This window comes from Pelophylax lessonae (assembly GCF_965119305.1).
Source record: "Pelophylax lessonae genome assembly, chromosome: 9".
Classification (NCBI taxonomy): Eukaryota; Metazoa; Chordata; class Amphibia; order Anura; family Ranidae; genus Pelophylax; species Pelophylax lessonae.
Genome location: NC_138776.1, coordinates 220,132,406 through 220,156,005, shown reverse-complemented (window position 1 = coordinate 220,156,005; position 23,600 = coordinate 220,132,406). Strand labels below are relative to the sequence as shown.

The following is a 23,600-nucleotide window of genomic DNA, read 5'->3' as shown; positions in this document are numbered from 1 at the left end:
GGCAGAAGTCGGGGCTCTTAATTGAGATGATAGGTTTAACCCCTTGAGGACTAGACAGAGTCAACAACCCGCCGTGTGGCAAGTCCATATCGTGCCAGCCCTCGGGCATTTTACGGCTTTGGATCTTTTGTTGACGCATGTATTTATTTTGCTTACAAGATGTTTGTAAAACAACGTGAAAGATTGATGTGCTGGAAAAACTGTGCTCATGGCTTGTGAGGATGCGACACAAGCCCGGACAGTGAACATCTGTGTCGCTTAGATCTATCTCCTTTGCCCCCAGGCTTCATGTGAGCAGGTGGGAGAGGCCGGCTTTTCCCCGACACAAATCTCATTTACCTCCCCCAGCCTTTTACTGAAAGGATTCAGAGACTTTCTAGCTCCACTTCATATTTTATTCAACATTAGTGAGCTCTGCTTAACATTTGGAGGAAGCCCAGTAAAGGAGAAGAAAGCTTTAAAATACCATATATGTGTCAGGAAAAGATGATGGATGTCCTGGGGCTGCTATGGATGTCCTGCTGCTCCATGCAGCCCAATAAAGAGACTTAATAAAGTCAGGTAACACGAATTAAATATCTAGACAGATTTGTCCAGTATGTGTCATTTGAACAGAATGGGAGATTGAATATCCCTTTGATTTTTACAGAACAGATCCACAAGCTGAAAGTTAAAAGTGGCATTAAAAGCCAAAACAAAAACTGAGCATATATAGTTTACCAGTTCATGAATGTGGTGGCTGCATTCGTTTTCCTTTTTAATGTTTTTTTTTTCCTTTTGTTTTTACCAGCTGGTCTGCCAGCAAGGCTGGTCATACATGATACAATTTTCTTACAATTTTTTTTTTTACAATTTTCTTGAAATTTACCTTCAGCTATGTAGTACAAAAGCCTGCCTAATTGGATACAAGTGAAAATGTTGTTTAGCTTTGACCTCATAATTATGTGGTTTGTGATAAATCTAACAGAAAATTGTACAAACAAAAATTGAACCAGCCTAAAGGGCCATACACACTAAGATTTCCTGAAGACTTTTTCCTTCAGATTTACCTTTTCTATGTAGTGCAAGGGCCTGCCTGATTGCATGCAAATTGAAAGTGTTTAGGTTTGACCTCATATTATCTGGTTTTGGTAAAGCTAAAGGAAAAAGTCTTCAGAAAATCTTATAGTGTGTATGGCCCATTACACACAGAGTCTCCTTTCTGGATGGAGGAGCAAGGGGGACAACCTTTGGACAGCAGCATTGTCAGCCTATGAGGAGGGAAGTGTAACATTATATAGCAGATTTGGCTAAAAAGTTATAGCTGAACTCCAGCTAACACTTTTTGAGCAGTTGCAGCAAGCTTCCCCCTCCCCCCTTTTGGAATAAAGGTTTTACATAAACCAATAAAAGCTGACCATTGCTATCACCTGCTGTCAGTATAAACGGTTTGTCTCAATCCTCTAACTGACACCTTTGCTTCACAGTTTGGTCTGTTAAAAGAAGTTGAAAAATAAAAGATTCTCTGGGTGTATTGCTAGGAGGAAATAAAAAAAATGCCTAAAAAAAAAAAAAAAAAGGCTAAAAAAAAAAAAAAAGAAAGAAAACGAATGCAGCCACAACATTGAAGGCCTGATAAACTGCAATATAATCGTTTTTAGTTTAGGGTTTGAACTAGCTTTAAGTGGTGCATTTAAATCCAATCGTTTGCCTAATTCCTGTATAGTTTCTAGATGTTAGGAAAGCCATGGAATTGATTCAGAATTCATGAGACTCCTCAGTAAAGAAGCGTACCACCTATCCCAGGGTTTGGTGTTAGGGTGTTTTAATATTATTATTATATAGGATTTATATAGCGCCAGCAGTGTGTGCAGCACTTTACAATGTATGAGGAGGACAGTACAATTGCAATACAGTTCAATACAGTAGGAATAGGAGGGCCCTGCTCATGGAGCTTACAATCTAAAAGATCTGAGCAGCAGCTGAGAGTGTGTACTCACCTTCCAGTTGAGGGGGGCAATGGAAGTAAAACATTTCAAGAAATTCCCACCTAAACAACAAAACAATGTAAGAGCATTGGAACAAACACACAGAGATAGATAGATAGATAGATAGATAGATAGATAGATAGATAGATAGATAGATAGATAGATAGATAGATAGATAGATAGATAGATAGATAGATAGATAGATAGATAGATAGATAGATAGATAGATAGATTCTATAAGACTTATTATGATAAGGCAGGACATAGATAGATAGATAGATAGATAGATAGATAGATAGATAGATAGATAGATAGATAGATAGATAGATAGATAGATAGATAGATAGATAGATAGATAGATAGATAGATTCTATAAGACTTATTATGATAAGGCAGGACATAGATAGATAGATAGATAGATAGATAGATAGATAGATAGATAGATAGATAGATAGATAGATAGATAGATAGATAGATAGATAGATAGATAGATAGATAGATAGATACTATAATACTCATTATGATAAGGCAGAACATATCAAAGTAGGTCATATTTGATACCAATGTTATATTAAATAATATATGAGCAATGCACGTTTTAATTTTCTGTACTCCTACATATGTGAAATAAATCCCTGTCTACTTATACACATTGAATATATATGAAGCACCTTGAGGTGTATTGTAATCCAAATTCTCTATGATGTTTTAAGAAAAAACTATTTGCTTCTATCATTTAATAAAATCCCATGAATATGATGCACAAACGAAATTAAAGAAACACTATTGAAGAAAGTCTGTGATGCTATAAGTCTCTCTATGATAGAGTTATATGTCACCCTATCAGGATGTCTCTTACCTGGATAAAGACGCTTTTCTTCCTGAAGTTCACTTTTTTTCTGAAGTCTTAAAAAAGTGTCGATGGCAATGTGCCTCAGTATCAGTATACAGAAATAAAAAAGTAAAAAAAAAACTTAAAATCTTTGGATTAATCCTAAATAATAGTAAAATGTGAGATGGGTCTTGCAATCTGTAGGAAGGACAATGCTGAGATATATGGCTGGGCAGGCACTCGGATGGAGGATGAATGGTGGAGAAGAGTGGACCTTTGACAGCAGGGGGGGAAGAAGGAGAGAAGATAAAGATACAGAAGCTTTAGGTAGGAGCTGTCCGCCTCTCAGTGCTGAAGGTTGGACAGAGTCTCCGCTCGTGTGATAGGCCAGCTGTCTGCAGCTGGCTGATGCTTTCCTCGCCTTTCAGCACTTGCCTTTATAATCTCACGCATAATTGGCACTAATCGGATTATTTGCTGCGCTGCATACAGTCAGTAACATGGATAGGTCTGCTGGGTACCACTAATGAGTCACGAGGTGCAGCGCGTCACTGAGCGCACAGCAGCGCTTTAAAAGCCTGGCTCTTCCTCTTCTCACAACATAGCCGAGCCTAGATCCCGAGTGGCAGTCGCTAGTTGTCTCTGTTCTCAGGGAAAAATAAAGGCTAGCTGAGCTGTGGTTTTTTGGTATATAAATCTAGAATTGACCCAGGGTTTCTCTGCTGCCTATTATGATTCTGTTCATCCAAAGCAAATAAATGTTTCATTGAAGATGGGTCCCCAGGATTACAACCCTATCTATGGACTCTCTCGGATTTCATTTTTTTTAGGGTTATTTGACTTCAGACGACCTTGTAGTTTGGAGGTTAGCTGGTATGGTGGGTTTAATTACAAGGTGGATAATAAGTGAGAGTCACACGACTTGTTACTCTGACAGTACATAGCTTACCAAGGTAGAAAAAGAAGTCAAAGTAATTGCAATGGTGAATGGGACGCTTCTTGTATCCTGGATAAATGTAATTTGAAGTTTGTCCCCCAGGTGTATGTGACATGGACTTGCTGCTCTCCAGTGGGTGTGCAGCCTTTTCCTTTATCTCTGGCACAGATTGCTACAGATGCTCTAAGGATCCGAGCTGCTGGCTTTTAATTGGCAATCAACCCTGTAATTGTCAGCATGAAAGCCTTTTAGGGGGCTGTACGCGCAGAGCTGCGCTTTGCAAGCGGTAGTACAGAGAAAGTTTGATTTTCTTCTCAGCATGGGGTAACTGGATTTATGATCTCTTTCCCCTGTAAATAATATGCAGCGGGACCCCAGCAATTACTTTTTAAAATGCATCAGAGACAGAGAAAGATGAAGGGAGGGAAGCGATGGAGAACGTCTCACAGCCTAGCGCAAAACCCTAAAGTACCCAAGCCTGAATCATTCAAGTCAAGAGGCTAGCGATTGGACCAGATCACATAAGCAGAAAAAAAACACAGCGTAATGATACATAATTGGTTCTGTAATAGCATTACACAAGGATAATAGCCTGTTATGGCCCTCTGAACTATTAAGAGCTTCCCTGGCGCATTGCCTTGATGATATTAAAGGGGAACTCTAATGACATTTTGGTTATTAAATGCGTGTAATTAATTTATGCACCGCTGAAAATAAAGTTTGCCTGATGACCCACTCAAGATACATCAGGAGATCTGAAGTCAGACAGCTGTTGATAGGATGATGTTGTCTGCTTTGTGTCTAGACTTATTTTTGGGTCAGGCAAAAATAGAGTTAATATTTCATCAAGACTGTAATGCTCATTGTAAAAAGTGGTATAACACTGGGAGAAAAGGTGCTCTGAGGTTGTCATAATGGGATTTGGGATGTTGTTTTTCCTGATCACATGCTATTCTTTTGGGGGGAAAAAAAAAAAAAAAAAAAGGAACTACTAAATTACACAGATTGAAATATTGTGGTGAGAATTTAAACATCAACATCAGCTAGGGTGTTTGCCCTCTCAAGCCAGTTCACTACAATTCCCCCTTGTATTGTATCGGTTGTAATCAATGTGTTTATACAACAAACATTGCAGAAATAGATTACTTTCCACAGACCCCATCCATTAGCAGGAAGCTTTTCAGAAGCCACCAGGGACTATGCAGGCCTTTTCCTTTTAAGTAAATGTAACCTACACCCAGGTGAAGTCCCTGGCAGATGATCTCTATGGGGTTAAAAAAAAAAAGGAAGTGAGAAACAATTCATCAATCTGTGCAAAAAGAAAATATATTACGGGTATTTGATGGAGGATTACTCAAGAAATGAAAAGAGGAGTTGCTTTATAAACAATGCATTAGGTGGAACTATTAGGGATAAATTAATTTATGCAGTGATGGTAGCTTTACATAGCCCCAGGCTCCTATTTGCAGAATGCATACACATTCTGACCATATCCTGTGTAATTTACTTAGGAAGTGTGGCAGATATATGAGCGATGCTTGTGGCAAGCCTGTAATACAGTAGTGTTGGGATATAGACAATAATTAGTGTTCAGAAGTGATACATGTCAAGGCAAACTATACAGTGTGCTGGAAATGTTACATTTTCTCATCACAAAAAGGGAATGCTCACAGCAGCACTGCTCATTTATAGTTTAAAGGATTGTGATACCAGTGATAGAGGATTTCATATATGTTTTATATAGAGTACATGATTACATATGAAAGATTTATTGGAATTACCAGATATAATTCCTCCCAGTCTTCTAGCTCTAGTTTTTGTTTTAGAGAGCTTCTGCATTAAGTGGCGGTTCACATTTGTGCGATGTGGGAACGCTGCGAATAAGCAGCGTGATCTCACATCGCATCCGCACCTCTGGCAGTTCACACTGCCATATGCGATACGCAGGGGGTGTCAATTAAAAGTTAAAGCGGAGTTCCAGCCATTCACTCACCTGTCCAACGGTCCAGCGATGCGGCCGCCCGAAGCCTCGATCCTCTCCCTCGGCGCCGGCATCACTGCTGTGGGCACCCGGCTGTTACAGTTTGCGGCTTCACAGCCGGGTACCCACTGCGCATGCGCGAGTCGCGCTACGCGCCGTGATTGGCCGGCAATCTTCTGGGACCTCTGACGTGTCCCAGAAGATTGCAGGGAGGGAGGGGGAGAGGAGAACTTCCGTTCAGGGCGCCGCGGCGCTCCGAGCGGAAGTGGGAGCGGGTACCTGTCAAAACTAGGTACCCGCTCCCCCCCAAAAAAATGACGTGCCAAATGTGGCATGTCAGGGGGTCAGGACTCCCTAAAGCGGAAGTTCCACTTTTGGGTGGAACTCCGCTTTAACGACACCCCCAGTTGCGACCGCATATCGTAGTGCGATCTGCAAGTTCGCACAGAATCGGATCGCACTAGTGTGAACCACTATGCGATCCGATTCTGCTGCGGATAAAAAAAAGCCTCAGGTGCGAGTTTAGTGCGGATGCAGTGTATGGCTGAAATTTGCACGGCACATGGGATTGCATGTAATTTAGGAGCAGTGCGCTCCGAATTACATGCGATCTCTGTGATCGCACTAATGTGAACCAGGGCTTAAACCCAAAAGCAAACATTTATTATGTTGCAGCTTACCAATTCTTAGATGTGGTGGCTGCATTTGTTTTCTTTAAGTGGTGTTCCAGCCTCCCCCTCAAAAAATTAACCGGTTGCCGACCGCCGCAAGTACATACACTGCGGCAGTCAGCCCCGGCCAGGCAAAGTGACGTACCGGTACGTCACTAGCCTGTCACTAGCTTGTGAGCCAATAGCAGGCGAGCGCGCACCCCCCCAGCTCGTTCCCTAACAAGTCAGTGTGTGTGACCGGCGGACCCGATGTCCACCGGTCACTCGCGATCGTGCGCTATGAAGGGAGAAAGGCAGGCGGCTAATGTAAACAAAGCCGCCTGTCATTCTCTTCTGTGTAAAAATGGAGATCACACGGTTCTACTATGTAGGACCGTTGATCTCTGTTCTTACACCAGTAGCCATGTCCAATCACAGTTAGAAACACGCCCCTAGGGACATACTTAACCCCTCCTTCCCCAATAAAGTTAACCCCTTCCCTGCCAGTGTCATTTTTACAGTAACAGTGCATATTTATAGCACTGATTACTGTAATAATGTCACTGGTACCCCCAAAAGTGTCAAAAATTTCAGTTAGGGGTCCGATCTGTCCGCCGCAATGTCGCAGTCCCGCAAAAAGAATCGCAGATCGCCGCCATTACGAGTTAAAAAAAAACAACAAAAATTACAAAAATCTTTCCCTTAGTTAGTAAACGCAATAACTTTTGCGCAAACCAATCAAAATACGCTTTTTGCAATTTTTACCAAAAATATGTAGCATACAACAAATTGGCCTAAAATGTTAAAAAAATTAGATTTTTACATTTTTGGGGGAATTTCATATAAAAAATGTGAAAAATATTATTTTTGCAAAATTGACGCTCTTTTTTTGTTTATAGCGCATGATCAAAAAATCGGACAGGTGATCAAATACCACCAAAAGAAAGCTCTGTTTGTGGGAAAAAAAGGAAGTCAAATTCGTTTAGGTACAGCGTTGCACGACGCAATGCGCAATTGTCCGTTAAAGTCACGCAGTGCCGAATCGTAAAATAGGCCCTGGTCAGGAAGGGGGTAAAATCTTCCGGGGCTTGAGTGGTTAAAAGTCAGCAACTACACATACTGTCATGGGTGCGCAAGAGAGGCCGTTCTGGGGGGCCATCATATGACGTCGTCCCAGAACGAGAGCCGCACTGCTCTGCCGTCATTTGATGGTGGGCGGGTGGTAAGTAGTTAAAGTGAAAATTCACAGAACGGCCTTGATGACCTCTTCTGAGGTCTCCTGCTGGCACTCTTGGCTCCTCCTTTTCTTGGTGTGCCATCATAGGAAGCCACTTTCTATAGTGGCACACCCACAGGCTCAATCCAAAGCTGTGCTGCCCGCATCCATTGACACAGACAGCTCGGCCCCACTCCCTCATCACAGTATTTGACTGACAGCAGCAAGAGCCAATGGTTCCCATTGCCTCCGCAAAGTCTGTGAGAGCAGGGAGAGTCACTACAGATAGGCACAGTGCATGATCAAGTGAGGACTAAGCATACTAGGCTACTGTTACCTAAACATGTTTTACCTTTAAGCAGGAATGCTATTAGTTAAAAAAGTTTAGGCTTTAGAACCATTTAAATACCACTTTAACTGCTTGCCAACCATATACAGCAACTTACATATATGATGGCAGAGTGGCCTCCCTGCGCTGGATCACATGCCGATCACCGGGTCCCAGCCAATAATTGACTGCTGGCACCTGGGGATTGGCTCTGAGCTTCACTAAACACAGCTCTGTGAATGTAAACAAAACAGAGCTGTGGTCAGTGACAGGGAATCTTGTTGTTTGTTCATTCCCTGCTAAGAAGGGAAAGAAAACAACTAAATCTCCAGTAAAAGCAGAACACAGTACAGACATAAACCATTGTTGGGCACACATTTAACCCCTTAATTGCCTTCAATGTTAACCCCTTCCTTTCCAGGGACATTAGTACAGTGGCAATGCATATTATTAACGCTGATCATTGTAATAATGTCACTGGTGATGTCAGTGGCAGTTAGACAGTCCCCCCGCATCAGTTAGTGTCAGATTGTCTGCCGCATTAACAGAGTTTCTGCCCAGGCCAATTTTCAGCTTTCAGAGCTGTTGCACTTTGAATGACAATTGCGCGATCATGCAACACTGTACCGAAACTACATTTTTATTGTTTTGTTCACACAAACAGAGCTTTCTTTTGGTGGTATTTAATCACCACTGGGTTTTTTATTTATTGCTAAAAAAAATGAAAAAAGACTACAAGTTTTGAAAAAAAAAAACCCACGTTTTTTGTTTGTTATAACATTTTGCAAATAAATAATCTTTCCTAATGAATTTATGTCAAAATGTATTCTTCTACATTTCTTTGGTGGAAATAACCCAAATCAATGTATCTTTTTTAGTCTGTAGGAAAGTTATAGAATCCACAAACTATGGTTTATATCTGAAAATCAATCAATCCTGATGTACTGATGGCCTATCTCATTTTTTGAGACCCAAAAATGTTCGGACAGTACAGATATCCCCCAAATTACCCTTTTTTCTAGGAAATTAGACAGCCCAAGGTATTTAGTAAGAGGCAAGGCAAGTTTTTTGTAGTTGTCATTTTTTTGTAATAAGTTTTTGGAAAATGAAGAAATTTTAAAAAATGTTTTTTTTTTTTGCCCATACTGCCACCAGTGCAGTATAGTGCCATCATATAAAGTGTGGTGGTGATTAGGGACAGCGATTGGCGACAATAAGATATAAAAAATGAATTAAATAACATATATTTTTTATATTTTTTTCTTTTGCTTTTACTTTTTTTTTAACACACTTTGGCCAGAGCAATATAATGTTTCCATAGTAACATTGTACTACTCTGGGAAAGTAATCAATATTATTTTTTTTAAACATTATGTTTGCATATAGCCATGTATTATGTGGCTATATGCCAGCATTTTACTGAATGAAATTGATTCAGAGCTAATCACATGGTACAGATGGACTGTAATTGGCCCAGTCTGTACCATGAGATCACATTGACCAATCACAGCTAGCAACACAATTGTATACAATGGGTGGCTTGAATGAAATCCATCCATTGTATACAGCTGTCATGTGACCTGCTGTGATTGGTTACAGTGACCAGTCATCACAGCTCTGTCTGGCGGATGCAGCTGGCGACAGATCGTACGGCTGCAATGTCCCTGCGGCCATGCGTGGGGCACGATCTGTAAGGACATCGTATGATGTGAACCCTGATCGATGAGAGGTTCCTTCTGGCGTCACTATGCTATACGCTGGGCAGGAACCTGTTAAAGGAGGTTTGTGAAGTGAGGAGTGTTTCAGCTGGTATTTTTAATGGAAAATGTTCCATTCTTAGATGTAGTGGCTGCATTTGTTTTTTTTTGTTTTTTTTTTTTTTTTTGACTTTTTTGCCTTTTTTTTCAACTTTTGATACTGCCAGTAAATTGGTTACTTTAACAGACCAAGCTGTCCAACAAAATTGGCAAACCGTCTAACACAGACAGGGGCAGTGGCTTGTCCTCCATACGTGCAATGTGTGCAGTGCACACAGGCCCTGAGGATGGTCAGACCCACTTTGCGCTAACATACACTGCACCCATGAAGGAGAATTGGAATTCGAATGTAGGAGACAAGTCTGAGGTGCTGTAGCCATGCCTGCCCCTGCCCACTGCCTAGCCCCTGTCACGGGGAGGAAGATTTACTGGACATGGAATGGGGAGGGGGGATTGTACTGGCGGACAGACTGACAGATTGCCTTGGGTCTGGAATTTGTCCTGAAGGAAAGACCTCCAGTTCCATTCCCCACCACAGGTAAGTCTGTCCCTTAGCACAATCCCCCCAGGGCAGTCCCTCCCCAGTTCAATCTGCTCAGGTCAGTCAGACTGTACTTGGATGGGGGGGAGGGTTAGAGTTGTACTGGGAGACAGACAATGTCCCAGCAGGAGGGATACCTCCATCTACCTGATTTTTTTTTTTATAATCTGACTGAATTGGGGTGGGTTGTACTGGGAGACATACTGACCTGGGGGGGGGGGGATTGTACTGAGGGACAGACTGACCTGGGGGAGACTGTACTGGGGGACAAACAATGTCCCTGCAGTAGGGATTCCTCCATCCACCTTATTATGTGCCGTCTGTGGCCAGCATATATGCACTTTATTGTTCATTGCAGACTCCTGCATTACATTATATATACTGTATTTTACATTACATACTGCTGCACTATGTACGCTATATTGTACATTACACATTATTGCGCTATGTACACTCATTGTATACTACATAAGTCTGTACATCATAAGCATTTATTATTTCAACAGTAGCTGCCTGCTAATCAGTCCCTGACTATTTTATTGAAGTTATTCTTTAACCTCCCTGGCGGTCTGATTATGTCCAGATTTCTGTGCTAAAAGCAGTACATTCTTTTGCATGGAAATCTGTTGTTTTACATTTTAAAACTCACCTTCCCCTGCGAACCCCCGCTGTCCTCCCCCGCCGTCCTCCCGCTGTCCTTCCGCTGTCCTCCCGCTGTGTGCTCGGCCGATGCCAGCACCTGTTTTACGGTTCCTTTCCATGCAAGAATTGCGACGCAGGGGGGGTGGAACCGGCGGCAATTTAAAAAATGTAAATACACTCGCTCACTGGGATCCCCGCGTGTGTGACTCGTGGACCCGATGTCCGCCGGTCACTCGCGATCGCCAGTTACAGAGGGAGAAAGGCAGGCGGCTGATGTAACCAAAGCCGCCTGTCATTCTCCCTTGTGAAACAGCAGAGATCATACGATCATGCTATGTAGGACCGTAGATCTCTGCTGTTACATGAAAAGCCACATCCCTGCACAGTTAGAAGCACGCCCCAAGGGACACACTTAACCCCTCCTTCTCCAATAAAGTTAACCCCTTCCCTGCCAGTGTCATTTTTACAGTAACAGTGCATATGTATAGCATGGATTACTGTAGTAATGTCACTGGTACCCCCAAAAGTGTCAAAAATGTCAGTCAAGGGTCCGATCTGTCCGCCGCAATGTCGCAGTCCCACAAAAAAAATTGCAGATCGCCGCCATTACTCGTTAAAAAAAAAAACAATAAAAATGACAAAAATCTTTCCCTTAGTTCCCTTTTGTGCAATCCAATCAAAATACGCTTTTTGCGATTTTTTTTTACCAAACATATGTAGCACAAAACAAATTGGCCTAAAATGTTAAAAAATTTAGATTTTTACATTTTTTTTGGGAATTTCATATAAAAAAATGTGAAAAATATTGTTATTTTTGCAAAATTGTTGCTCTTTTTTTGTTTATAGCGCATGATCAAAAAATCGCACAGGTGATCAAATACCACCAAACGAAATTCTTTGCCATGAGGTGTCATGTTGAACCTCCAGTGACCACTATGAGAGGGTGAAAACGATAACACCAAAATTAACTCACCTGTTTCCCATGAGACCTTGTAACACTAACAGCTTCTCTATGGCAGGCGACCTACGGCGACCTGTCAGGCGACCAGGTCGCCTGACAGGTCGCCCCAGTGTGAACGGGGACTCAGTGTTGTCACACAAAAAGTTATCATTAAATATTTACAAAAAAGTGAGGGGTGTACTCACTTTTGTGAGATACTGTATATATATACCGTATACATACACAGTTTTGGAAAAGGTTTGTGCGTGGTAAACAAAGTTCCAAAAGCCACCTCTTGAATTTTTGAATAAACGAATCAGAACAACTGTTTGTGCCCCTTGTCTTCCCTCAATATTAGTTCCACACTTTAGTGCAGAAGCTTGCTCATTGTACTATTTTCAGATCACTTTGCTTACAGACAGGAGGCCTGTGCATGGGAGTCAGGAGAACTCCAATCCTCTCCAGGAGTAGGAGAGGTTGCATGGGCAGACAGATGGTGCATGTCTGCAGGAGACAGAGGAGAGAGCTTCACTTTAAGGAACTCTGTGTATTGGTCTGAGGAGCAGACCTAAGGCCTAGGCTTGAGCGCTGAAGCAGCCTTGCGTCAAGAGAGTAAGTCAAGAGTCTAAAGTATTATGATTGTGCAAGTTACAGTAATGGTAGAACCCCCTACCTGGGTAACTGATGTCTTTTGTGAACTTTTCTATTCTTTCAAATAAAAGTGGGCTACCATGCCCTTAAAAATACAGTTTTGGACTTGAGCAACTGATTGAAAATGCACCTGCCGCTTGAGTCTAATCACCCTAATCTCACAATGTTACTCACTTGCGCATGATGTCTTCTATAAATTAATATGAGTGGGTCCTGCAAGCTACATCGCAGGGTTGTGTTGGACAGTCTCTCAGTTTAGCGTTCAGTGTGCTTGATCTATTTTACCCTGCTGGAAATATGCCAGCAAAGGTTTGATCTCAATGCCTCATGTGTAATGCGCTTCCTGTATAATAAGCAAAATTACTTTTTGTAGGGATACATTTAATATCATCCTTCCAGGATTGGGGAGGGTTCATCAGCTTCTGAACCTGATGGAAATGAATAGGTTAGGACTGTTGGCTTTGAGTTGTGCAGAAAGGTGCATTTGTGGCAGGGTTTGTCCATGCCAGGAATATAATATTTAGGTCACGGTCCCAACATTCATACAAGTCCAATCACAAATTAGAGTATGCCCTTTGTCTGGTGGCATATGCTGAGTGTAGCCTGTAATGCTGGGGTCTCAAGATCTGGGGATTCTTTGAGGAATAAGGACTGAGGTTGGCTTGAAAACTAAACACTCGTCTGCAACAAGTGTATGAGTAAAGGTGTGAGTAGGCATGGGTGCTTGAGGTCGGGAAGCAGTTTATTATCTCTTCCTTGATCCTTCCGTGGAGTGTGGTGGGAAAAGCATGAAATTGGCACATAGAACAGCTGCTGTCTGTTGGCAGTGGCTGTGAGAGCTGAGGTTCAAACTTATCTGGCGAAGGAGGAGATCATGTAGGTCCATGGTCATCTCAGGTCAAGGGAAAACTGTCAGTTAGGTCCCAGAATTGAAAAGGGCACTGAATTCTTGGATAAGGAAGCGTCTAAGGGTATCCACTAGGCTTGCAGTGTAGATGGTGGTGGTGGGCCTACTGTCAGGAAAGACTCCCTGGTACCATTTTGGAGACACACTGCAAAGGATAACTTTCTAGAGTGTTAACAGCTTAAAAATAATGCTCAATATGGCAGTTGAAGCTTGCAGCAATGAGTCTACAGATTTAGAGGCTGTTTTGCCCATTTTAAATGGGATATAGATACCAAAAAAAAAACTGTAGACAGCAAGCAGTAGAAAAGTAGTAGCACCCCCAAACGATTATGAATTTCTAGTTCTGCTCTGCCAGTCTTTAGATTTACAAGCTCGCCAACGGGGCATAACAAGAAACCACACAGACCCATAGGAAAAAAATGAATTGGTCCATTGACAGAAAAGAACACCAATGTTCCACATCCATTACCATGGCAGATAATGCAGAACCTAAGAGAACTTGGTGATAATAGGATGAGTACAAAGTTGTGGAGGGAGAGGGTGGGCTTTATTCAGCCAGGGAGCCAGAGAAGGGTAAGTGCACATTGATTAAATTAACACTTATCCTCTAAAATACCTGTGTTATTAAGCTAACACAATGATAGTAAGGGGTTTGAAAATGAATTCTATGGCAATTCAGCCAGCGAAAGTGGATGTATATTAGCTTGTGTAATTAGAAGAAACAAGTTACTGGTCTAAATTCTGTCCAAAGTTTTTCATTGGTTTAAAAAAAAAGGATACAGCATTTAACCACTAGATGACACTACGTTTTATAGTAATTGTCCATGATACTTCATGCCATCTAGTGGCCAAATGCAGTATTTTCAGTCTTAAATCTTTGATTTTTTTTTTTTTTTGTAATACACTTCTAATTACAGCCTGTAAAAGAAAAAAAAATAATTTTTAGCAGGTAGTGGCCTAAACGTTCCCTGTGTTGCAGATCCCCTGGTATCCAAAATGTCTGGATGTGTTCAATATACCTTTTTACTCTTAGTGCTATGGTTCCTACTGACCCCTACCTCACTACTGTGTCCTGTAGCAGGAGGAACGTAGGTGCATTAAGACCCTGATATCCCATTGTGTGATTTGAGTAAAGCTCAGTGTTTGGAACAGAAAATGTACGTGTAGCAACCTCTAGTGTGTGCTAGAAGTAGTGTAGGTTTGTTAGTGTAGGTTTTGTTAGTGTAGGTAAATTTAGTTGGCTTATTTATTAAAAGCATAAAAGCAAACTTACAAAGCGGGACTTGCCTCCCTTTTCAAGTATGCCCAATCATGGATCGGGGATGTCTTTTATAAAGGCGGCTGGAAGCCGGTAATGCAGGTGGGGAAGTGAATTGATTATGACAGATTAAAAAGGGGCAATCAACTGGCAGGGGAGGGGGATCTGTGCATGAAAGTTAAGAAACACAGAGTTAAAGAAAACACAAAAGCAAAGAGAGTACAAAAACACAACTAAAACAGCATATCTGAGACAACTTGAACAATTGAAACAGGGGAGGATCATTGTAAACAGTGGGAAAGATGTCTGTAAATCTTGTTACACTTGATTAAATAAGGTAGATCTAAAAGCAAATGCCAGGAGACAACACAACAAATTATTCCCATGGATCTCAGATAATTACAGCTCCTGTGAAGGATGCTAAGCCAGGAAGCAGAAGGGCATAGATAAAACGGGCAACAAACCAGTACTACCAGTGTATACTGCGATGAATCCAAAACAGTAGACTGACCAAAACGTAAAATAATTAACCACTTGCCGTCTGCTTACATGGACACTACTGCGGCAAAGTGGTCTGTTATCGTCTGGCGGCGTAGACCTACGTCGCCAGACACTCCCCTTTCTCGGCGGCTTGCGCGCGCCGCCGGAGGCTCGCTCCCGCTGTATTCAATCACAGCGGGAGTTGGGCCAGGGGAGGAGCAGCGGCGATCGCCGCTGCTCTTCCCCGATCGCCGGGGATCTAGTGTGGAGATCCGCCTGCTTGTGTAAACACAAGCGGGCGGATCTCCTAAGTGACAGGCAGGGTCAGATTGCAGGGTTCAGCATAGCTGAACCCTGGATCTGTCCTTGTGTCACTCAGTCACCTTCCCCCACACACGTCAGTAAGCACCAGGCATACATTAACCCCTCCCTCTCCAATAAAATTAACCCCTTCCTTGCCAGTGTCATTTTTACAGTAACAGTGCATATATATAGCACTGATTACTGCAGTAATGTCACTGGTACCCTCAAAAGTGTCAAAAATGTCAGTCAAGGGTCCGATCTGTCTGCCGCAATTTTGCAGTCCCGCAAAAAAAATCACAGATCGCCGCCATTACTCGTTAAAAAAAAAAACACCAAAAATGACAGAAATCTTTCCTTTTGTTAGTAAACGCAATAACTTTTGCGCAAACCAATCAAAATACGCTTATTGTGATTTTTTTTTTTTACCAAACATAGGTAGCAGAAAACAAATTGGCCAAAAATTTAAAAAAATTTTGATTTTTACATTTTTTTGGGGGGGAATTTCATATAAAAAAATGTGAAAAATATTGTTGTTTTTTCAAAATTTACGCCCTTTTTTTGTTTATAGCGCAAAAAAATTAGTTTATAGCGCAAAAAAAAAAGTTAAAATCGCACAGGTGATCAAATACCACAAAAAAAAGCTCTGTTTGTGGGAAAAAAAGGACGTAAATTTCGTTTGGGTATGGCGTCGCACGACCGCGCAATTGTCAGTTAAAGTCGCACAGCGCTGAATCGCAAAAAGTGGCCCAGACGTAAGACAGCAAAATCCTCTAGTGGTAAAGTGGTTAAAAAAGTAAAACTTTTATTAAATCTGAACTGTATATGCACGGACCCAGAGAAATTGTATATGAATATTCACAAATTAAAAGGAGCACAAAAAAAGATGACTACTATGCCCTTACTGATAAAAACAGGACCCCCATACATAGTCAATACATACAGTGTATGTGCACCACAATCTGAGCCGGTATCCATCCATCCATCTATCCCCACTCACATCTTCCCCTGTGATATATCCCACATTGATTTTCACTAAGGCTGCTAATTGATGTATTCCACCCTGATACATCCCACTAGAACCAAGACTCCAAAGTAGGAATGGACTTGGAGCCCCTCTGTTATATCTTAAAGTCCCTTTTGGCCATGGATCCCTATTAGGGTTTGATGAGCCTGAACTAAGAGCGCAATGAGACTCTTTTTTCTTCTTTTTGGAAGTTTGTAGAAACTTCCAGAACTGGAGGGTGGGAGTGAGGAGGAGGCGCCATGCATATTTATGAGGCCTCAGCCAATTCCCTGTAGTGGGCTGGAAGGGAGCAGAAATTACCTCATAAATAGACTTGAGCCATGCCAGTAGGGGCAGTTTGGTGGAAGATGGAGATGCAGTTCTGAGGAGACTGTTGGTGGCCCTCAAGGCTGCCCCATAGTCTGGGTGGTGACCTGGGGCTGGGGCTCGGGTGTTGGAGGATTTCTGCTAAAACACAGAAGAGGAAGTCTTCCTGAAGGCACTGGAGCAAGAGAGGACAGAGTGAGTAGCACTGTGGGAACTACAAAGAGGGGAGACTGCCACATGTAGTCGGTCTCTATTGAAAACAGTGGTGTGCTTAAGTCTTCAGCCTTTCCTTAGAGATCTCCTGAGAGTCAGCCGGGTGGGCTGGTGAAGCGTCAGTGGTGTGGCCTGGTGTAAAAGGGCAGATGCAGCCAAATGAGAAGAAGTGGTGCTGGGCTCAGTGAACACAGGGGAAGTAGAGGTGAAAGTGTGAGCTGTGTGACTCCAACTTGCTACTATTAAGGGACTGCGAGCTACTGCCTGTAATGGGCTGTTGCTGTTTCCTTCCTTCGTGTCATTCCAGAGACAGGACAGTTGTAGATACTCCTCTAGCTTCTATATACCTCTCCCAGGACCTCCAGGGAAAAAGCACTCCCAACAGAGAACACTTGGCCTAACCTAAAAGGCCTTTTGCAACCTGCTCATTGCCTCCACCAACCATAAAGAGTCAGGAAAACTACAGCCATCTCTTCTGGATATAGAACTATCTCACTATGAACTTCTTTCATTTTCAGGGTTAGCTAACTACATCTGCATGCTGGTGGGGTATCTGGCTCCCAGATCCTGATTGCCTAGTGCTCCTCCCCTCCTGGCTTTTATTTGGCCACTGACTATACCCATCACATTACTATAGGAAGGACTTCTCTAAAAGGGGGCTATTACTTGCTTATACGTTTTCCCTTTACTAACTATATTATAATAAGAGCAGAGCAATCTAGTGGAGACTTGGAGAAGCTTCTGGAAGGAGGAGGCCAGGAGGTCCTGACCTGCATATTTGAGGGAATCTGGCCAATCCCCCAGCAGGGTGGCTGGATAAGCCCTTAAATATCGCGGAGCCTGGCCAGCAGTGGAGTCGGGTGGAAGAAGGAGTGCTGAGGCTGTTGTAGTAAGGCCTGGGAAGGGACCAGTGGTGTCATTAGGGCTAGAGTCATCCAGTGTAGTAAAACACGGTGTCACCCCCCCCCCCCCATATTTTTGGGTCAGCAGCCCAACATTGGAGCTTGTTGGCTCGATTTTCAGCAGTCAGTAAGGCCCAGAGGGTAGCAGGTTCCTAATGGCTCAGTCCCTAGGACCAGTAATGGATAAGGGCCGACAGGCCCTCTTACCAGACCCAGCTAAACAGCAGCAGGGATCCCTCCAGCTGGATGTTCGCTCACTCTGGGTTGAACATCCGACTTTGGTCAGTAGTGTAGCATGTCTGAACCCTGGCAGTGGCCCAGTCTTTCTAGTGGTGCAGGGCAGCACTGTGGATCCCTCTCTGGTGGTGCGGGTACAGCGCAGCTCTCTCTGGTGGTGTGGGTACAGCATGGCGCTCTCTCTCTGGTGGTGAGAGTACAGCATAGCACTCTCTATGATGGTGTGGGTACAGCGTGATGCTCTCTCTGGTGGTGCGGGTACAGAGTGGTGCTCTCTCTCTGGTGGTGTGGATACAGCGTGGCTTTCTCTGGTGGTGCGGGTACAGTGTGACACTCTCTCTCTAGCAGTGTGGGTACAGCATGGCTCTCTCTCTGGTGGTGCGGGTACAGCTTGGTGCTCTCTCTCTCTGGTGGTGCAGGTACAGGTGCAGGTGGCTCTTTTTCTGGCTTCCCCCAGCATAGTCCTCTTCTCTTCCTCTAGTACTCACTCCCTCAGCTTTTTCCTGGGTTCCAGGCTCTCAATCTCTCCCCCCAGCAGAGTTCATGAAAGGGGCTGTAGTCTGCTCCCTATGGAAAACAATGGATAAGTCAATCTTCTGGGACTACATGACTCATGATGCTCCCCTAGTCTCTTTTGATTGGTCCTCCACAGAACAGACAAGCAGCAATCTGGGTGGAAAAATCAGATAAGAGGCTCTCCCTCTTCAACTGCACTGCTGGCAGGAGAAGGGGGGGGGGGCAGGGGAGATACACTGACAGCCTGCAGCTCACCTCTCCCCTGCCACAGCTCCACTGCTGTTCTCTGGTGGACTGAGCAGGAAAAAGAGCCCGCTGTCACCGCTTCACTGACTGGTGTCATCCCTCTGGGGCCGGTGTCATCTGGGTGCGGTCCAAATCTCCCGCAACCCCATAGCGATGCAACTGGAGGGTCCTCGAGACTGGGGGCTCTGCCTCCAGGCTGGAGCTGAGAAAAGGAAGGAGAAGAAGCATAAGATGAGGATCTCTGTTACCTTTGGGTCTTGTGCAGAAGATACCTAGGCTGACATGGGAAGATCTGGACAGTAGGAGGCTTGAACAAAAGTCTTGCCAAGTGCAGCAGGAATCAAGGGAAAGTGTTGGTACCTCAGATATTCCAGGGTCGTATGTTCAGCTAAATCCCAATCCTTGGACTGGGGCATTCTTCAAAGCAGCCAGGTAAGCTCGTAGTCAAGGCAGCCAGGTGGGCTGGTGGTATCTGTAAGTGTTCCAACTGAATGGGATTCTACTGAGGAGACATGATACTCCTGCAAACAGTTTGGAACTTTGTGCTATTTCACTAAAGGGGACTGAGAGCTCCTTGTTCATAATAAACTTTGCCACTGATCCATAAAGAATATGAATATTCTAGAGGGATTACAGTCTAGGATCTTCATAGAGAAGGAAGTTTGTCCTCATCTGTTGTTCTTCAGGTTCTATACAGGGGTATACAATGTACGGTTAAAAACAAACACACACACACATCATAGGTTGAACTGGATGGACTGATGTCTTTTTTCAACCTCACTAACTATGTAACTATGTAACTATGTAAAGTCAAGTTTGGTATCTCATAATCTCTATACCCCATCCATAAAAATCAAGGGACTGACTTCTTAAGTTTGGATGCAAGCAGAGAATGTGTGTTGCTTAGCTGTGCAGGAGTAGGGGAGCCAGTCACAAGCATCCCCTGTGGGGGTTGTGCTACACCTCAGTAGAAATAGTTGGCAGCTGTTGCTTAGTTCCGTGCCCTGTGCATCTCTCTATTACTGCCTAAAAGCCAAATGCACCCAAGTAAATGACCCCAGACATCCATCAGCAGGACCTGCAACTGCCGAGACAGCTCACTCTATTTTACCAAAAAAATATATGAGCAGCACTTTTGATTCACCTTAAAGTACTTTATAAGTTATCAAAGCAACATCAATGTCAGTTAAAGTGCTCTAAGTGCACAAATTTAGAGGGCTTCACCAAAAGCATTAATGCGCATAAATACATATTTCATTATTAAGCTGTTCATTATAATTATAGATGGGTGAGCTGTTCTTAGCTCAGAGCTCATAGTCCCACCCTACACTATAAAAGATTCCTTCCCACAGGAACCTTTTGCAGTGTGTTGTGGGAGATAGATAGAACAGGGCTCAGTGATAGCTAGTTAGTGTTATTGTGACTGAATGTAGTGTCAGTGTAGTGTTAGTGTAGTGTGAGTGTAGAACAGCCTTTTTCAACCAGGGTGCCTTGAGGTTTCCTCAGGGGGGCCTTGGCAAAAGGCCTAAAAACTGATCAAAAACTGTATGTAAGCCAGCAGGTGGATCAAGCCTGCCTTTTAGTTACACAAAGCCACAGGTTTTCATTATGCACCATTACAACTTTCTAGACACTGGCATTGTAACAACTAATGACATCATCAGTTAACTACCTCAATACTGGGCACTTAAACCCCCTTCCTTCCCAGACCAATTTTCATCTTTTAGCGCTGTTGCATTTTGAATGACAATTGCGCGGTCATGCAACATTGTACCTAAACCAAATTTGTGTCATTTTTTCCCCACAAATAGAGCTTTCTTTTGGTGGTATTTGATCACTGTCAGGTTTTTTCTTTTTTGGTGCACAAATAAAAAAAGACAGAAAAGTTTGAAAAAAAAAAAAAGTTTTTTTGTTTAGGTTATAAAATTTTGTGAATAGATACGTTTTTTCCTGCACTGATGATGCCGCACTGACAGGCACTGATGAGGAGACACTGATTGGGTGGCACTGATGGGGTGGCACTGATGGGGTGGCACTGATATGCAGCACTGATAGGCACTGATAGCTAGCAATGATATGCAGCACTGATGGACACTGATATGTGGCACTGATAGATAGCACTGATATGTAGCATTGGTGGGCACTGATAGGCAGCGCTGATGGGCACTGATAGGCAGCACTGATGGGCACTGATCGGCGGCACAGATGGGCACTGGTGGGCACTGATAGGTGGCACTGATCGGCACTGATGGGCGGCACTGATTGGCACTGATGGGGGGCACTGATGGGCACTGATAGGCAGCACTGGTGGGCAATAATGGGCACTGGTGGGCAGCACTGGTGGATGGCAATAACGGGCACTGGTAGGCAGCACTGATATATGGCATTGGTGGGCAGCACTGATAGGAGGGCACTACTGGCAGGCTGTTTGCCATCCCTGGTGGCCATGGTGGGCATCCCTGGTGGTCATGGGTGGGCATCCCTGGTGGCTCTAGTGGCATCCCCTCCCCCCAGGGCTGCACTGGTAATCAATCATCTGATTACCAGCACAGATCCCCCCTGTGATCAGTGAGTACTTAGAAATACTCACTGATCACCCCAGCTCCAGTATCGATCCTCTTCTTCTCCTCCCTGACAGGATCTGTCAGGGAGGAGAAGAGATCGAAGCCGTTACAACGGCTGTATTTACATTGCATGACGGCTGTGATTCGACACAGCCATCATGTGATCAGGAGGGCCAATCACAGGGCCCTCCTGACGCATCTTGTTGCGCTGTGTCCGAGGGACACAGGCACATCGGGATCGCGCCGCTGTGCGTGCCCGCGGCGGCGCGTGCCCGCGGCGGCGCGATCTCGCTCCTTCTGAAGGACGTTCCGGAACGTCCATTCAGAAGGACGAGACTCCCACCCGGCCGTATATGTACAATGGCCCGGGTGGGAGGTGGTTAATAAGCATCCTTGTTTGACCCTCCTGTACCCCTCTCCCTCAGCACTGGGGTGACATTAGCTGACTGACGAAGAGAAACATTGGAATACTAGTCAGTACCAGTGCAAAAGTGTATTTACTTTGGAAGAATACATCACCTCTAACATTGGTTGACCTATGTGTGGATGTTGCTGCATTATGAAAAGCTATTAGAATAGTTTTTTACATTTTAGAATGGGGTGCCTTGAGACTGTCCATAATTTTAAAGGGTGCTTTGAGATTGTCTATAATTTTAAAGGGTGCCTGAAAAAAGGTTGAGAAACACTGGTGTGTAGTGTGAGTGTAGTGCAGTGTTTAACATCATTACATTTAGTGCTGTATACAGTGCTGTAAATACACTTTTTTTTATTTTTTTGTCGCTGCATCCTTTTTTTTTTCCTGCCTCCTTTTTCAATTTGTCAGCTGCAGTTTGTCTTACTGCGACGCTGGTGTTCCTCCTTTATATGTTTAATCTTTTTTATTGGTTTTGCAGTCACAATAAAACATACCTATAAAAGCAATAACATGTTAGTAAAATACAAACGGGTCAGAGGAACCTGATCATATTAGAGCCTGCATATGTGTGTAATGCATGGTAAGAATACAAGTATCAAGAATAATCAGACCATATACACATGAAGTAGGAAAACATCCCTTAATTCCATACTACAGTTAAGATGAAACAAGATACAAAAACATGGATTTTAAAAGTATGAGGGAGAGCAAAACCTGTAGCTATGTACAGGGACATGGTGTTAACACTATAAAAAGAGCACCTCTGAAACCTAGTTTTTTAATAGATCAGCAAAAAGAGTATATCGAGGAGCAGCAAAAATGGGGGTGGGAGTGGGGGGGAAATTATGGTTGATTAAAAAAAATAAGGGGCCTGTAAAAAGCGCCAAAACAGGTCAGGGATGGTAGCATCCATTTCACGAAAAATGGAGGGGCAGCGAAACCACCTGGAAAGTATACTATAATTCCATTCTTGGGCAATTGAAGATGCTGAAAGATTTTAAGATAAGGGCAAATATTTTAGGCCACTCCAATTCATCTGCTGGTATATTGAATTCCTGCTCCCATTTGGATTGATATAAGGGTGAGTTAGGATAGGACTCCCGCAATAAGATTTGATATAGCTGAGAAAGTGGGTGGTCAGGTATGAAGGACTGGGAGATCAAGGACTCAAACTCCGTAACCGGTTAATCAGGACGTCAAGAGAGGAGTACTGTTTAAGGAAGAAAAGAGGGGGGTTTTTGGTTGAGCTGACCCTTGTGTGCCATAATCCTATTAATTAGAGAAAAAAAGGAACTCCATGATACAAAACAAGTTTTGCTCAGGGAGATAAAGATTTGGTGGACTTTAAAGGCACATATTAAGTAGGCAAAAGACTACCATAGATATAAAAAACATATATTCTTTTATTTAACCAAAGTTTTTTAAAAAGAACAAAAGTTCAAAAACACAGAATTATACAATGACATACGTATTTTTTGAAATAAGAACATTTATCCTATCTATAGGTCAAAATATTAGATATACAGATATTGTAGTAGTTACACTTTGTGAGTATTAGGATAGTGGTCTGAAGAGGTCGACGCGTTTCGCCTTAGTCGACCTCTTCAGACCACTATCCTAATACTCACAAAGTGTAACTACTACAATATCTGTATATCTAATATTTTGACCTATAGATAGGATAAATGTTCTTATTTCAAAAAATACGTATGTCATTGTATAATTCTGTGTTTTTGAACTTTTGTTCTTTTTAAAAAACTTTGGTTAAATAAAAGAATATATGTTTT

The 23,600-nt window shown here is 43.1% G+C and overlaps 1 protein-coding gene across 1 annotated transcript in view; it reads right to left on the bottom strand.

Moving 5' to 3' along the window:
* Positions 1–2,013, bottom strand: part of DRGX (dorsal root ganglia homeobox) — a gene marked incomplete at both ends in the record, with an annotated part of 198,610 nt that extends 196,597 nt beyond the window's left edge. The window contains one exon of the mRNA XM_082268303.1: positions 1,980–2,013. Coding sequence (XP_082124429.1) covers positions 1,980–2,013 — 34 coding nt within the window. The remainder of the gene's footprint in view (positions 1–1,979) is intronic.
* Positions 2,014–23,600: the final 21,587 nt, after the last annotated feature.